The sequence below is a fragment of the Stenella coeruleoalba genome, assembly GCF_951394435.1.
Source record: "Stenella coeruleoalba genome assembly, chromosome: X".
Classification (NCBI taxonomy): domain Eukaryota; kingdom Metazoa; phylum Chordata; class Mammalia; order Artiodactyla; family Delphinidae; genus Stenella; species Stenella coeruleoalba.
The window spans coordinates 81927980-81943521 of record NC_137152.1 but is presented as its reverse complement, the minus strand read 5'-3'; the positions used below and the strand labels follow the sequence as shown (position 1 = coordinate 81943521).

The 15542-nt window shown below is 37.3% G+C and overlaps 1 protein-coding gene across 1 annotated transcript in view; it reads right to left on the bottom strand.

Moving 5' to 3' along the window:
* CENPI (centromere protein I) overlaps window positions 1-15542 on the bottom strand; it is a 45155-nt gene that overhangs the window by 18646 nt on the left and 10967 nt on the right. The window contains exons 6-12 of the mRNA XM_079911307.1: window positions 8218-8266; window positions 7906-7952; window positions 4020-4109; window positions 3553-3675; window positions 3152-3319; window positions 2882-3002; window positions 1659-1750 (exon numbers count right to left, since the gene is read on the bottom strand). Of these exons, the coding sequence (XP_079767433.1) occupies window positions 1659-1750; window positions 2882-3002; window positions 3152-3319; window positions 3553-3675; window positions 4020-4109; window positions 7906-7952; window positions 8218-8266 (690 nt within the window). The remainder of the gene's footprint in view (window positions 1-1658; window positions 1751-2881; window positions 3003-3151; window positions 3320-3552; window positions 3676-4019; window positions 4110-7905; window positions 7953-8217; window positions 8267-15542) is intronic.

Here is a 15542-nt window from a genome sequence, read left to right as displayed (position 1 = left end):
TTGATAACATAGTTTTCAAACACCATAAAACTTTACCAATTGGAAAGAAGGTAAGAAGTCAAGTTATGGAATATTTTTAAAGATAAATGAAATTGTATTATTTTGGAGTACATGATAGTCAATAGAGTGTATACAATGTTGTATAATAAGGCTGGAATTTCATTAGGGGCCATAGACCAAACCCAAACTCTGGGCAGCACCATCTGGAGAGGCCTGAATGTCTAGGCTGCCTCTGTTTTTACCAGAGTGAAGATCCAGGGTTTTCCCTTTTAACTTTGTCGTCCTGAGCCTTAAATAGTGGCGTGCACCAAGACTCTATTCTGGACCTTCTTTTCATGACATGAATTCTGTGGACAATCTCATCTATAACATAGCTAAAACCACCACCTATATCATGAGGAGTCCAAAATTTCTGCATCTCTAGCCCAAATCTCACTCCTGAGCTCTAGGCTCATTATCTAACTGCCTACTGGACCTCTTAGATATCCCACAGGCATCTTTCAAATCAAATATATCTTTCCTTCCTAGCCTGCTTTTCTTATATTCCCATCATCATCCTCCCAAGCAGGAAATCTAAAAAATCAACCTAAATTCATCCTTTTATCCTCACCACCATTATCCACACCCAACTTCTAATTCAATGGTTTCACACCATACCCTTAAGATTTATTCAACAAACATTTATTGAGAATCTCTTTTGTATCAGGTACCAAGTTGAACACCCATACGTGAAGAAAATTTAGACATGGTTCCCACCTGTCCACAGCTCATAATGTGTGGAAAAACAGATGCTGAAAGTACCACGATACAGGTAAACACAGAGAGCTAAGGAAGCACGTAGAACAAACATCTAACCCAGACTGAGTAAAGGCTTCTTGATGGTGCTGATATCTGAGTGGCAGCTTAAAAGTATAACTCAGGGTTACCCAGGCCAAATAATTAATTGGCTGGAACATATTCGACAATCAAAAAATGTTTGTTGATTATAAGGACACAAGTAGTGACCCTATGAGATTTATCTTACTGGCTAATTCAATTAATTTAATGCATTCAATTACATCTTCAGTTTGTTCTCTTAAATTATAGACCTTTCTCTCTTTTTTGGGGGGGTAGGGGGCTCACGGGATTTTAGTTCCCTGACCAGGGATTGAACACAGGCCCTCGGCAGTGAGAGCGCTGGAGTCCTAACCACTGGACAGCTAGGGAATTCCCTATACCTTTCTCTCTTATTTGCATAATTTAACAAATTCTTTCTTCAAATCCAACAGTACAAAGATAAACGACAGTGCAACTTGGCTCTATTTATAATGAATTTTGAATTGAATAAATATTGTTTACAAAAGATGTCAAGCACTAAAGAAAAGGTTTTTAATGGATATCTAAATAAATTAAAAAGTGGTGGGACTTACCTGGTAGTCCAGTGGCTAAGACTTCACGCTCCCAATGCAGGGGGCCTGGGTTCGATCCCTGGGTTCGATCCCTGGGTTCGATCTAGTTCGTCAGGGAACTAGATCCTACATGCCTCAACTAAGAGTTCGCATGCCACAACTAAAGATCCTGCATGCCGCAACTAAAACCCAGCGCAGCTCAATAAATAAATATATATATATATATTTTTTTTAAATGGTGAAGTGTGTAGGAAACAAGCAGAATCTTACTTGTAAGAAGCATTCTGCCTTGAGGATAGTGTCCAGGAAGTTGGTAAATTCTTTTCCATGTTCATAATTATTCACCTTGTACCAAATACATTCTGGAACAAAAATATTAAACATAAGGCTCCGGTTGCACAACACTAAAAACTACACAAAACATAACCACCACAACTCTAAAGTGACAAATAAATGACAAATATAAACAAGCTATCTGTCTCATACATCCTAGCCAACTCACACTGGAGACTATAATATATATGTGGAAGTGATAGTGTGATGTTTCTCAAGAACTTGGTAATATAGGGGGAAAGCTTACGGTGAAAAAATAAACTAGTAAATGTTACATATAATGAATGTGATTAGCTTTATGCCACACAGTAATCCAAAAGACTATAAGTGTATGAATTAAAAGTTTGAGAATGCCTAAACTTCAATTAGGGTGAGCTGGGGGTAATCTAAGGGTGGCAGAACTTTAGTTAGTGGAAATCTAACAAACTGTATCATATCCTATGTAAAGAAAGACTGAGTAGGAAAAGGAGAGTTATCCTGGAACCAACTAAAACTGACCTTAAACACTTGAAGAGTCAGGATTTACTTATCCAGGAAAGAAATAATCTGGTGAACTCAATACTATGTTTAGAGAAATCGACCTCCTTGGAGGAATGAAATGATCAGGCTTTACTATGGCCTGGATGAAAAACTCCCTCACTGCCTTTTCCTTCAGTTCTACAATTAAGAAACTTTCTGATGACTAATGTGGCCCCCATATATATTGATAGCAGAGAGGAGCTATTCTAGTCGGCAAACATGAACATTTTGGTCACCAGAATTACTTCTATTATGAAATAAAAAGTTGACATTCTGGCTTACACAACAGTCTCTGAGTTTGGTTAGCATTAATCTGATGGTTCTGGGGGCTTAACAGCAAGTTTCTGAACATACAAAGATGAAGAGGCCTTGGACTGTGACAGTCATCAAAGTAGAGCCACCCAGTGAGTTTTGGTGGCCATCCAGCAGTGTTTCCTTAACAATACACCTCCTTTCTTACTACCCCTTAAAATTACAACAGCAGCAGCATTCAGGCTCTGAATACATGATTACCAGAAAAATAATTACAGCATATGAAGGCTCCTCCTGTCTAGAAGTTGGCACCCTTTTAAAAGAAACCCATTTGTAAACCATCTTATTCCTTCTTCATTCATCTAACACTTCTAAGTATCAATTTTTACCTTCTTGTAATGTTTGACTCAACCAGTGATAGAGCCTCAGTAAGACTGACTCATCTCTGACACAGTTAATATAGTGTAGTAGCAGAGAGTTGTTCAGCACTGCGCCCATCTGAGAAGGCAGCTGCAAAGACAGAACAATCGGTCAACTGTAAGTATATAAAAAGGAGATCAGAGCAACAAGGAAATCATCAGATAGGAAATATATAACAAAAATAAAGGCCATGAAGATCAAATGGAAAATGCAAATAAGCACATGGTCCAGTCACATACCTCTAAGCAATGGATGTTCTGTAAGAGTTGAGGGAAGCTTTTAAGCTGTTCCAGTGGAAATGATCCATTGCTACTGAAATAATCAGAAAGATTCATCCCCTTTTTCCCACTTTCTTTACTGTAGTTACGGGAATTTAGCACTGGTATAACTGAGTGAGAATTCCATTTCTAAAAAAGAAAGATAATAAAACAATCTATCAATGGACTAAGCAGATTACAAACTATAAATGTAAAAGCACTTGTTAAGGTGGTTTAATGAATGGAGTCTGAATATAGTTTGCATAGAATACTGGGTAATTAAAATGTACTTAAATATTTATAATCTCTTCCAACATCTGAATGGTTATTGTTTGAATTTAATAAAAGAATACTGCAAGTCACTTGGGGTTTTAGATACTTACTCTTTTTATAGGATGGACATTAGCTAACATCAACTTTAGAGGTTCTGGAGGAAGTCCCTGATTCCTTTGCCTCACAGCAAGTAGAGCTGTCTTCCACAGATTCTCTGAATTCTTAAAATAGATCTATAAATTTGAATGTAAAGTACACGAGAGGAGGTATCCATAAGTCGGAGCAGCATAAAACCTAAAACTCTTCATTAATTGAAAGTATATTAATTATGAAATATTTTACACCCATGCAAATCCATTTAAGTTTTTTTTTCTAATCAGGAATCTATTACATTGAATGGAATACATTGAATGGAATCAAAATGAAGTGCTAATCCCTAAAAACACTCAGAAACAGCGCCACAATATTAGATCTTAAAACAGTATGCTGTAAACATTTTAGTCCAAATCTATAAATTAACTTACTCAAAACAACATATTTCTATCTCAATATGACTTACTGCTCCTTAATCCCTTACCTTCTTCCTCATAGGCAAAGATACAGAAATCAAAGTAGGAACAAAGAATTTATATAGTGACAACAAAGCCTGGAGATGAGGCTGCATTCCCTGAAATAAAATAAGAGTTTCAATTTTCAATTCTGTGGCCAGTAAGAAAAAAAAAGTAACAATAAAATAAAAAGATTAAACATATATTCAGACCCTAATTTTATTATGTGATATAGCTATAGGAAGATGCTATAGAAAATCAAGGAATAGAAACTCAAACATTTAAATCAACTATCATAAAGCAACCCTCGCCAACTTGTCATCTTCTCTTTTGTGACCTTTTTCCATATTTTACTTCTTCCTTATATTTTCTCTCTTCTTCTCTGCCCGTGCCTTAGGCTTACCAGTCATATCTGCTAGCATGGCTTACTCTCACTGGTATAATACTCAGGACTCAAAGTTTACTCATTCTTGATTTAGACAGGAAGGTGGAAGGACAAAAAGGGAAGCCAAGAAAACAGAGCAAAGGAAATATTAATACCTTAGCATCATGATCCTTGGAAAATTCACTAGGATATCTAACAATTAGTATGCAGAAGTCAAACAGCTTGATATAACTGAAGTCTTTACAAAAACATTAATTTTATGACAGAAGTCCTTACTGCTGGATACCTGTGTTTGATATATCTGGCTATCCAGAGGAAGCATACCACTAAAATTCCAAGGAAGAAACCGAACTGTTTTATTATATTACTATTTTATTGAATCAACTACTATACAAAATAAGGAAGGCAGAAAATGGGGATTAGAAATACAGTATTCCTATTTTATAATAGCTTCCTGAAATTAAATTTATGATAACAAAACCAAAATGACCCAGGCTATCTATGCTGAAATATCTTCTGATCTCTGTACTCATTATCAATTAGCACCAGAGTGTTTGCTTTGAGTTGGAATGTTTTTGAAAGAGCAAATACTTAGGAGTGGAGAGACCTTTAGAACTTATTGTCTAGTTAACTAAACCTATCTTTATTGTTAAAAAGTTAACACTTTCTTAAAAGAAAGAGAGAGAGAGACTTCCAGTTAAACATGGCATACTGAACATACATGTTTAATTCTGGGTCCTCATAAAGCCCCACTAAAAAGTAAAGGAATGGAAAAATGCATAAAGCACAAGTTCAAAGAGAACAAGAAGGCAGACAATAGCACATGTGAGGTCTCAACAAGATTTTGGAACCTCAAATGAAGATGGACAAACAATAATCAATTTAGCAGAATAGAGAAAACGAAAGCTAAGGCAGCAACAGAAAAAGGCTCAAAAGCAGCAGATTCATGCTTGAGAACTCCCAGAAAGGCTCAGAAATTTGAGGGAAATTGCACTTCTGTTTTTCAGCCCTCTTGCACCTCTGAAAAGTGGAGGTGCAAGAGGGCTGAAAAACAGAAGGACTGGTTGAAAGCCTACATAAGAAGCAGTTAGAACCCCAAATTCCTTCACTACACTGGCAAACATCAGGGTTTTACTCACTGAAGATAAAAGCTGGACTCATACAGTTTGCAGAACTGAGGGAGTGTACCAGAACCTATCCCCAATCTTTTCTACTGCTTAAGTCCCAGAGTGCTAGTAGCCAGGTTTATAGCCCTGTGGCAAGTAATTTTACATGTCAACTTTGCTGGGCCATGGGGTGCCCAAATCAAATGTTCTGGGTGTTTCTGATGAGATTAACATTTAAATGGGTGGACTCTTGAGTAAAGCAGACTACCCACCATAATGTGGGTGGGCCTCATTCAATCAGTTGAAGGCCTATACAGAACAAAAAGACTAGCTCCCCCAAGCAAGAGAGTATTCTCCACCAGACTGCCGACTGCCGATGAACTCAAACTGGAACATCAGCTCTCCTGGATCTCCAGCCTGCAGGCCCACCCTACAGATGTTGGACTTATGAGTCTCTATAATCTTGTGAGCCAATCCCTTATAAAAATCTTTCTCTATATATACACACATCCTAGTGGTTCTGTTTCTCTGGAGAAGCCTGACGAATACAACCCCTAGTCAGGAAACAGGAGAATTTTTATTTTATTTTATTTTATTTTATTTATTTATTTTTTGGCTGCGTTGGGTCTTCGTTGTTGCACATGGGCTTTCTCTAGTTGAGGCGATCAGGGGCTACTCTTTGTTGAGGTGCGCAGGCTCTAGGCACACAGGCTCAGTAGTTGTGGCACACGGGCTTAGTTGCTCCGCGGCATGGGGGACCTTCCCAGACCAGGGCTCGAACCCGTGTCCCCTGCATTGGCAGGCGGATTCTTAACCACTGCGCCACCAGGGAAGTCCCCAGGAGAATTTCTTAGGAAAAATGACACCATCATCTGGGGAATTTCCCAATGAAACATCAAGATCCTACAATGAACAAGTCCTGCTCACGTACACAAGTTTCCAATGACCATTTTAGTGCTTTATTATTAAATATGGGCAAACAATGTTTACCAGGTATTTGAGGAAAGCATCTACCATGAAAGACCAAACAAACAAGAAAGGAACTCCCCCTTCCTTTTCCAAAGACTGCTCTCAAAGGGCCTGGTGCGTATAAGACAACAACGTGCCTGCTCCACTTCCCACCATTCATGCTTGCCACCAGAAAGACAATTTCTCTGTTCTGTGTCCATCATGATGGGAAGTTATGGGGCACGGATGGGTATAGAGGGGACACATACCTCTGCAGGTATCAAAAATTCACATACCCAATACATTTGCTTACATGGGCTGATTATGCCTGTTACCATTTTACATGTTCAGTTACATGTGAGCATGGCTATGTCTTCTAGGCTCGGTATTGCTGGATGTGATCAAAGTCACCAAAATCCAGCTTATCAAAACAATTTTATGAATGTATCTTTATAAATAGGCATTGATAATGGGGTAATTTAGTAATGTACTATATAGAATATTAATAATGAAGCCATATATTTAATGTCTGGGTTAAAAATTTTTAGACACTGTACTGAGTCATTTTTTTAACTTGAACATATACTTGTCTCAGTTAATACAAATCAACAAGATGTTATTTATGGTAAGATTTTCTTATTCCATTGAATTGTTTTGCTGTTAACATGGAAAAATGTATATCGTTTTCATAATTTCTATTAATGTGAAATAAAATTAAATTTGGACAAAAACATTATCATTACTATGCTCAGAGAGCTACGAGAATATACTGTACCCAGAGAGCCAAAATAGGAAGCTATAAAACAAGAACAATCATTGAATTGTACCAACAGGAAACCTCACAATGGAGAAGCACACATGTGCGCATGTGTTTGTATTTTTCATGAAATTTGAATGCCTCTACATAGGTTACGCAGGCTTCAACAGTTAGGCATAGGCACTACAACTTCCTATTGTTTTACACCCAAAGCTTCACAGACTTCTGTTACCTGGCAGGTATAGTGGAAATAACAATGCAAGAGAGCTGTAAGGACAAGAGATAAAAGTCAGGGAATATACTGAAGTTTAAGTATCCAGAAAAGAATGCTTTCCTAGATCACAGCCACAGAATAAATAAGCTAGTCACTTTAATAAAATAAAGTAGTCATTTTTGACTACTCCCTAACACTTATTTTCCAGCCATACCAACCCAGTTCCGTAAACGGTTTCTGCTATTTGGTATCGACCTGGCTTTGCTCATGCTGTTCCCTCTGCCAAGAGTGCCCTTCTCTTCTTTCTTGGCCTAGTTAAATTCTACTCACCATCACCACTCCTCCTTGACCCCAGTCTGATTCTGATTTTTTATTTTGTTGACTGAGCTCCCCAGGCAATTAAGTTCCTTGAAGGTAATGACGCATTCGATTTTACATCCGCAAAGCCTAGCTCGGTACCTAGCACAAAGTACACTGGCCAGTCTTAAGTCTTTTCAGTACTCACCATTTTGGCCTGAAGATCAAGCAGTTTTCTCACACGAAATGGTTTGACTAGAAAAGGTAAAGAAAAGAATTACTAGTCTGTGGTTCAGAATAAAAAGAAACCTTGTTCAGATAGCTTCTCCTTACAACACATTAAGAATATAATTACGCTGTTCAGTTAAGCCATTAAGCAGATGCTCTTAGATAAAAGTACTAAAAAGAAATCCCACAAAACCTTGTCATAGAACTAATGCTAACAGTTAACTTTATAAAGGCCGATACAAATGCTAATTCCACAGAGTGAATGTAATACAATTGGAATGAAAATACTCACCATTTTCTTTTTTGGTAAGTAAATACAACAAATGGCAGACATAAGGGCACTGTCAAAATATAAAAAATAAAAGAAAAAAATGACAATATATCTTGAACAGAGCAACAATGCATTTTCCTCAAATGTCAATCTTATACTAAGAAAAAAGGCTTTGGGACTTCATTGAACAATAGTTTTACAAAGCTTCTCTTTTTCATACTAAATAGTAGTGATAAAAAAAACAATAGTTTTAATTGGCATCCCTTTATGCCATTTTAAAGTTATTTTTGGAATACAACGACAATGCAGACAATTTGAAAACCAGAAAAAGATTCTTCTACCTAACAAAAATTCATGTATTCCTTCTAGTTGGTCCATATTTATTAAGATACAAACTTAAAATTTTTATCCTGATTTCCCACTTAAAAGTGTTTTCCCATGTTACTTGGTCTTCAAAATGATCATTTTCAATGATCTTAATATTCCAGTGAGTGGATATACCAGAATTTAATTAATCATTTAGCCCTCAGTTTGGCAAATATCACATAATAAATTTGTTAAACTACTAAATGATTCCTTGGTTCCCTTATACCACTTCATTTTGAGCGTCCATTTGTTGAGGTTTTATTCTAGATCAGGGGTCAGCAAACTACAGTCCACCTGTTTTTGCAAATCAAGCTTTACTGGAACACAGCCGCAGTCACTCATTTATGTATTGGCCATGGCTGCTTTCTCACTACAACAGCAGAGCTGAGCAGTTGTGACACAGACTGAGTGGCCTGCAAAGCCTAAGATATTCACTATCTGGCCCTTTACAGGAAAAGTTTGCTGATACCTGTTCTAGAAGAAAACTAGAGTAGAATATCTTCAGGACCAGAGGGTGGCAGTGTTTTTCTTTCATTAAAAAAAAATGATAACCATAAAATAAAACATAAAAAAACCCAATAAATTAGAGTTCATTAAATTAAGAATATCTGTTTATCAGACAAGGAAATAATACTCTATTGGAGGGATGGGTAAACAACAACCTGTGGGTCAAATCCAGCCCACTGCTGGTTATTGTGAATAAAGTTTTATTGGAACACAGTCATTCATTTATGTATTTACTGTCTGTAGCTGCTTTTGCACTACACCAGCAGAGTGAGTACTTGTGACAGTATGGCACTCAAACCTAAATATTTACTACCTGGCCCTTTAAGAAAAAAATTGCCAATACCTGCTTTAAACGTTAGGAAACTGAAAAAGTAAATTATTAAATAGGACTAGAGAAGGCAACAAAAGCAAAGATTTTCTTTAAACAAACTCAAATTTAGTAGTCTTGATTCTAAACTTTGAAGTACAGCATTCCATATTGCCACTCCTTTACTTAGAAATGGGTTGATAAAGAATGAACATACTTGTAATAAGTGTGGATTTATATATAGGGTCTTCTTGTTTTTAAGGAAAGAATACATGTTATGACCAAGTCTGCCACATTGTACACAAAATATAGTAACTTTCAGTAAAAAAAAAACAAAAAACAAAAGAAACTCACTGCCTCACATCCCTAGGATATGAACCATTAGCAATACTGTTTATCATGTTGGGTATGAAACGAGTGCCACCCTAGGTCCCAGCATTCTATCTGACATTCTCCTTTAATCACATCTAGAAAGGAAAAATTCATGTGCATCTAAGACTTTACAATTGCTTTTCTGACAAATAGTTAACCACCACATCTCAGTCACTACAGAGTCAGGCGCCTGCCAAGTTGTGACTTTTAATGCTTTTAAAAGTTAGGATCCCTATTTCTTGATCTGGCTGATATTTATACAAATATGTTCGGTTTATAAAAATTAATTGAGCTGATAACTTATAAGTAATTTTGTGTATGTATACTTCAGTAAGTATTTTTTAAAAGATAGAAAAAAAGAAAAGAAAAAGAAAAAAAGCAGGCCCCCTTCCCCTCTGCCATGCTGAGCAAGAAACTCTCTAGTCAGCATCATGAAAACTACTCAAGTATATTGCAATTATTTGACAAACATTTATGAATAGCTCCTATTCATTCATTCACTCATGAAACAAGTACTTATTAAGCAGTGGATAAAACAGACAAAAAGGTCTGCTCTTATGAAGTTTACAATACTAAATACCTGGGTTATAAGAGGCTCAGTCCCTGCCTGGAAGAACTCCTAAGTATGTATCCAAAAGAATTCTAAGCAGGGACTTGTACAGGCACTTGCATGCCAACGTTTACTGCAGCATTATTCATGTTAGCCAAAAGATAGAAACAACCCAAGGGTTCATCAACAGATAATGGATAAACAAAATGTGGTATAAACATACAATGGAATACTATTCAGCCATAAAAATGAAGTTCTGACACATGCTATAACATGGATGAACTTTGAAGACACGCTAAGTGAAAGAAGCCAGACACAAAAGGACAAATACTGGATGATTCCACTTATATGAGGCACCTAGAATAGGCAAATTCATAGACAGAAAGTAGATTAGAGGTTCCCAGGGGCTGGGTGGAGGAGGAATGGGGAGTTATTGCTTACTGGCTAGAGAGTTTCTGTTTATGGTAATACAAAAGTTTTGAAAATAGATAGCAGTGATGGTTGCACAACATTATGAATGCAATTAATAACAATTAATAACACAAAAATTAATAACACTTAAAAATTTATAACCATTAATAACACTTAAAATAGTTAAAATGGTAAATTTTACATTATGGAAAAAAGATAACAGGTTAAAAGAATGAAGTACTCATACATGCTGACAACATGGCTGAATCTTGAAAGCATTATGCTAAGTAAAAGAAGCCAGTCAAAAAAGACCCCATATTAGGGACTTCCCTGGCGGTCCAGTGGTTAAGACTCCGTGCTTCCACTCTAGGGAACCTGGGTTTGATCTCTGGTTGGGGAACTAGGATCCTGCATGCTGCGCAGGGCAGCCAAAAACAAAAAGAAAAGAAAAAGAAAAAAAGACCCCATATTGTATGATTCCATTTATGTGAAATGTCCAGAATAGGCAAATCTCTAAAGACACAAAATAGATTAAGAGTTGCTTAAGAACCTCTAAATAGGAAGATGGGGGTGATAGCTAAAAGGTATGAGTTTTTTTTTAATAAAGTGAAAGAATGTCACAATAAAGCAAGTCACATGACTTTTTTGGTTTCCCAAGAGGTATGAGATTTTTGAGGTGATGAAAATGTTCTAAAACTGACTCTGTTCATGGTTGAACATATCTGTGAACATACTAAAAACCAGTGGATTTTACTTTGAGTGGACTGTATGGTATGTGAGTTACATCTCAACAAAGCTGTTTTAAAAAAGTATCCAGCGAGAAAAGAAATGACATACTACAATTAGACTGATTCGACAACAATGGAAAGGAGGTGCCAGTGCAATATTGTCAATGTCCTGAGAGAATTTCACTGTCACCCTAGAGTTCTACACACAGCAGAACCAATTTTCAAGAGCAAGGGCATAGTAAAGATATTTTTAGGCAAAGATTTTACTGAAAGAATATTCTAGAAAATGAACTCGATTGAAGGTCTGAGATGCAAAAACAAATGATGAGCAAAGATATTGGCAAATATGTGGGCAAATCTAGACAAACACCAACTGTGAAGAAAATAATGTCTACTGTATGTGTATGTGGAGGAGGATGGAGAAGAAAGAGCCAGAACTAAAAACAGATAATAGCATATAATCTGGGAGGGGTGTGATCAGAGTTAAAGCATTCTAAGGTCCTTGTATCATTCAAGATGAAGGTAAAGATATTAGTTACCTTTAGACTTTAAGAAAAAAAATTAAAAATTTAAACTGAGAACATTATAAAGTTATTAATTCATTAAAAAATAATAAACCCATTATATGCTAGATGACATATTTTATGAAAAATAACTACATTTTCCAAACAAAAGAAAAACAGTAAGAAGGATGACACTGTTTTACATTTTACACTATATATGCATGTTAAAATAGGTACAATAACAGCTAAAACAACACACACAGAATGTGTAATTTCCAACCAAGAATGGGGGAAAACCACAATCAATCCAAAATAAGAGGGATGAGGGAAAGAATCAGAAAAAAGCAGATCATTTAGAAAGCTCAAAATAAGATATTGATATTTCAATTCATTTCTACTGTATCAACAATCACTACAAAAGTAAATAAACTAATTTTCCAGGTAAAAGTGAAAATCATCAGACAGGATTTAAAAATAAAATCTAGTTATATGCTATTGAAAAGAGGCATCTAAGGGATTTCCCTGGTGGTCCAGCGGTAAAGAATCTGCCTTCCAATGCAGGGGATGCAGGTTCGATCCCTGGTTGGGGAGCTAAGATCCCACATGCCATGGGGCAACAAAGCCCACACTGTGAGCCTCAAAGAGACAGCCTGCCCAAGTGCCACAAACTACAAAGCCCATGTGCTCTGGACCCTGTGCGCCACAACTACAGAGCCCACACACCCTGGAGCCCGCGCCACAACTAAAGAGAAGCCCGCGCACCACAACGAAGAGCCCGTGCTGCAACGAAAGATCCCACGTGCCGCAACTAAGACCTGATGCAGCCAAAAATATAAAAAGAAAATAGTTTTTTAAAAATAAATAAATAAAAGGGGCATCTAAGACATGAGGGCAAAAGAAGATTTTTCAAAAAACCAAAAGATGGTAATATACCAAGCAATATACTAGCCAATGTCAATATCAAACGAAATGACTAAAACAAAAAGCATTTCTAACAAAGGGCAACTCCATGATAAAGGTTTGATTCAGCAGGACAATATATGAAAACTATAATTGTGCATATACCTAATAATAGACTCAAAATATATAAAGTAAAATTTGACAGAACTTTAAAGGAAAACTAACAAATCTGCCTTCATAGTGGGAGATTTTCAACATACCTCCCTCTATAATTGATAAATGGGCAGCAACAACAATAAATCCATAAGGATAGAGAAAATTTCAATTCCAATAACCTTCATCCCCTCACACTACTTCACCAACTCACCCCATTGTCACTCTGAATCTTGTCATCACATTGAACCACCCCCTCCTGAAATCTTAAACTCCACTGCTACAATTTCTATTATTCCAGTTTTTAAACCCAATACATTTCCTGAATGTCACCAAGGCATCCTGAACCTCAGCTGCGTGTGCTCCCCATCTGCCCTGTTTTGTCTTCACCTTCTCCCTTTTCTCTCTAGACTTTCTGATCCATCGGCAGTCACTCTCTCGCCTCCTTGTCCCACCCTGGAGAAATTACCTATCACAAATTCGTGCTCCCTAAACTCATCTGGTCCTTCAGAACTGTGTCTCTAACCTCCTATTTCTATTTCCACCGAAAGCTATTTCAAAATGTATACTCTCTCCTCAAACATAATATTCTATCTTCCCATCCTCATTCTCAGCAGAAGACCTTGCCTCCTACTTAAGTGAAACTTTGAGGAAAAAAAATCACTAAAACCACTGGCCAGGAATTCCCTCAATCATCTCCCTTACTAACCCACAAACGTATTGACATCAACACCCATGTCTCTTCCTGTTGAAAACAAATTCCTATGACTTTAACCCTGATCCCCAGTCTTATTTTGCTACCTCTCCTTTATACTCACATGGAACTCTGTGGATACTATCACAGGATTTATTCACACTGTACTTATCTTCTCTCCTACTACATTTAAAGACCTTCAAGGCTCAGCCTCTTACTAGATAGCTTACCTTAGCCAAGTTATGTAACTTTTCCAAGCCTCAGTTGTCTCATCTCTAAAATGGGAATATCATTTTCCATAAATTCTGGCTCTAGTCACGTGACTCTGGGTAATTATTTGACTTCTCTGTGCCTCAGCTTCCTCATCTCTAAAATGGGGATAAAAGTGTATACCACAGGGCTTCCCTGGTGGCGCAGTGGTTGGGAGTCGCCTGCCGATGTAGGGGACGCGGGTTCGTGCCCCAGTCCGGGAGGATCCCACGTGCTGTGGAGCGGCTGGGCCCGTGAGCCATGGCCGCTGAGCCTGCGCATCCGGAGCCTGTGCTCCGCGGTGGGAGAGGCCACAACAGTGAGAGGCCTGCATACCACAAAGAAAAAAAAAAAGTGTATACCACATAAGGCTCGCAAGAGGTTCATGTGAGTTAAAACCACTTCTTATCTAGTGTGTGTTTTACACTTACAACACATTTCAGTTTGGCCTAGCCACATTCCCAGTGCTCACTTAGTCAAATGAAGTTAGTGGCTACTATACTGGTAGCACAAGTGTAGAAAATAGTAGGTGCTCAATAAATTTTTTTTTAGAATACTGATGTAAGAAAAGAACTTTCAGACCCTCAGAACTGGGAAAAAATATTTTACATAGTCTAACATTTCTTTCTCTACATTTTAACATCTCTGAAAACAGAACTAATCCTAAAATCCATATCATGTGATAGCTTTAATGGCAGCATTCTATTGTAATGGTTCATAAGATAATGATGCATCTTAACACTAATGGCATCTTAGAGATGATGAAATACTGTGTATATAAAGTATACTAGTGCCTGGCATATAAGCCTCATATAATTTAACTATATGAGGCTTATAGTTAACTTATTCTAACTCATATTTGTATTTCTAATACTAGTTCAATGCCATTCATATTATGTGGTTAATAAATGTTCATTGAGTGAATTTCTAAAGGATGTAGCCTCAAACTTTGTACATCTAAAGCCAAACATATTATATTCCTTCCAAAACTACCTCCATTTCACAAATTCCCTTTTACGGTCAAAGGTACCATCATTCTGAGTCATGCTGCCTTAAAAACTTGGATCTTCATCTCTTGACCCTTCCCTTAATCCAATATAGGTAGCAAGTCAATTCTTCCTTTACAATTTCCCCTAAAATTTGTCCTTTCAATTTTTCATTCCCCTTAGTCTAGGATAGTGATTCTCAAACTTTTTGGTCTTGGGACTCTTTACATTCTTAAAAATTAGAGGACCCCAAAGAGCTTTTGTTTATCTGGTTTATATCTGTTGATATTTACCATATAAGAAACTAAAACTCGGAAATTTTTAAATGTTTACTAACTCATTTAAAAAATAAGCCCAGGGCTTCCCTGGTGGCGCAGTGGTTGAGAGTCCGCCTGCCGATGCAAGGGACACGGGTTCGTGCCCCGGTCCGGGAGGATCCCACGTGCCGCAGAGCGGCTGGGCCCGTGAGCCATGGCCGCTGAGCCTGCGCGTCTGGAGCCTGTGCTCCGCAGCGGGAGAGGCCACAGCGGTGAGAGGCCTGCGTACTGCAAAAAATAAAAATAAAAATAAGCCCATCACATGCTAACAATAAATGAAATATTTTATGAAAAATAACTATA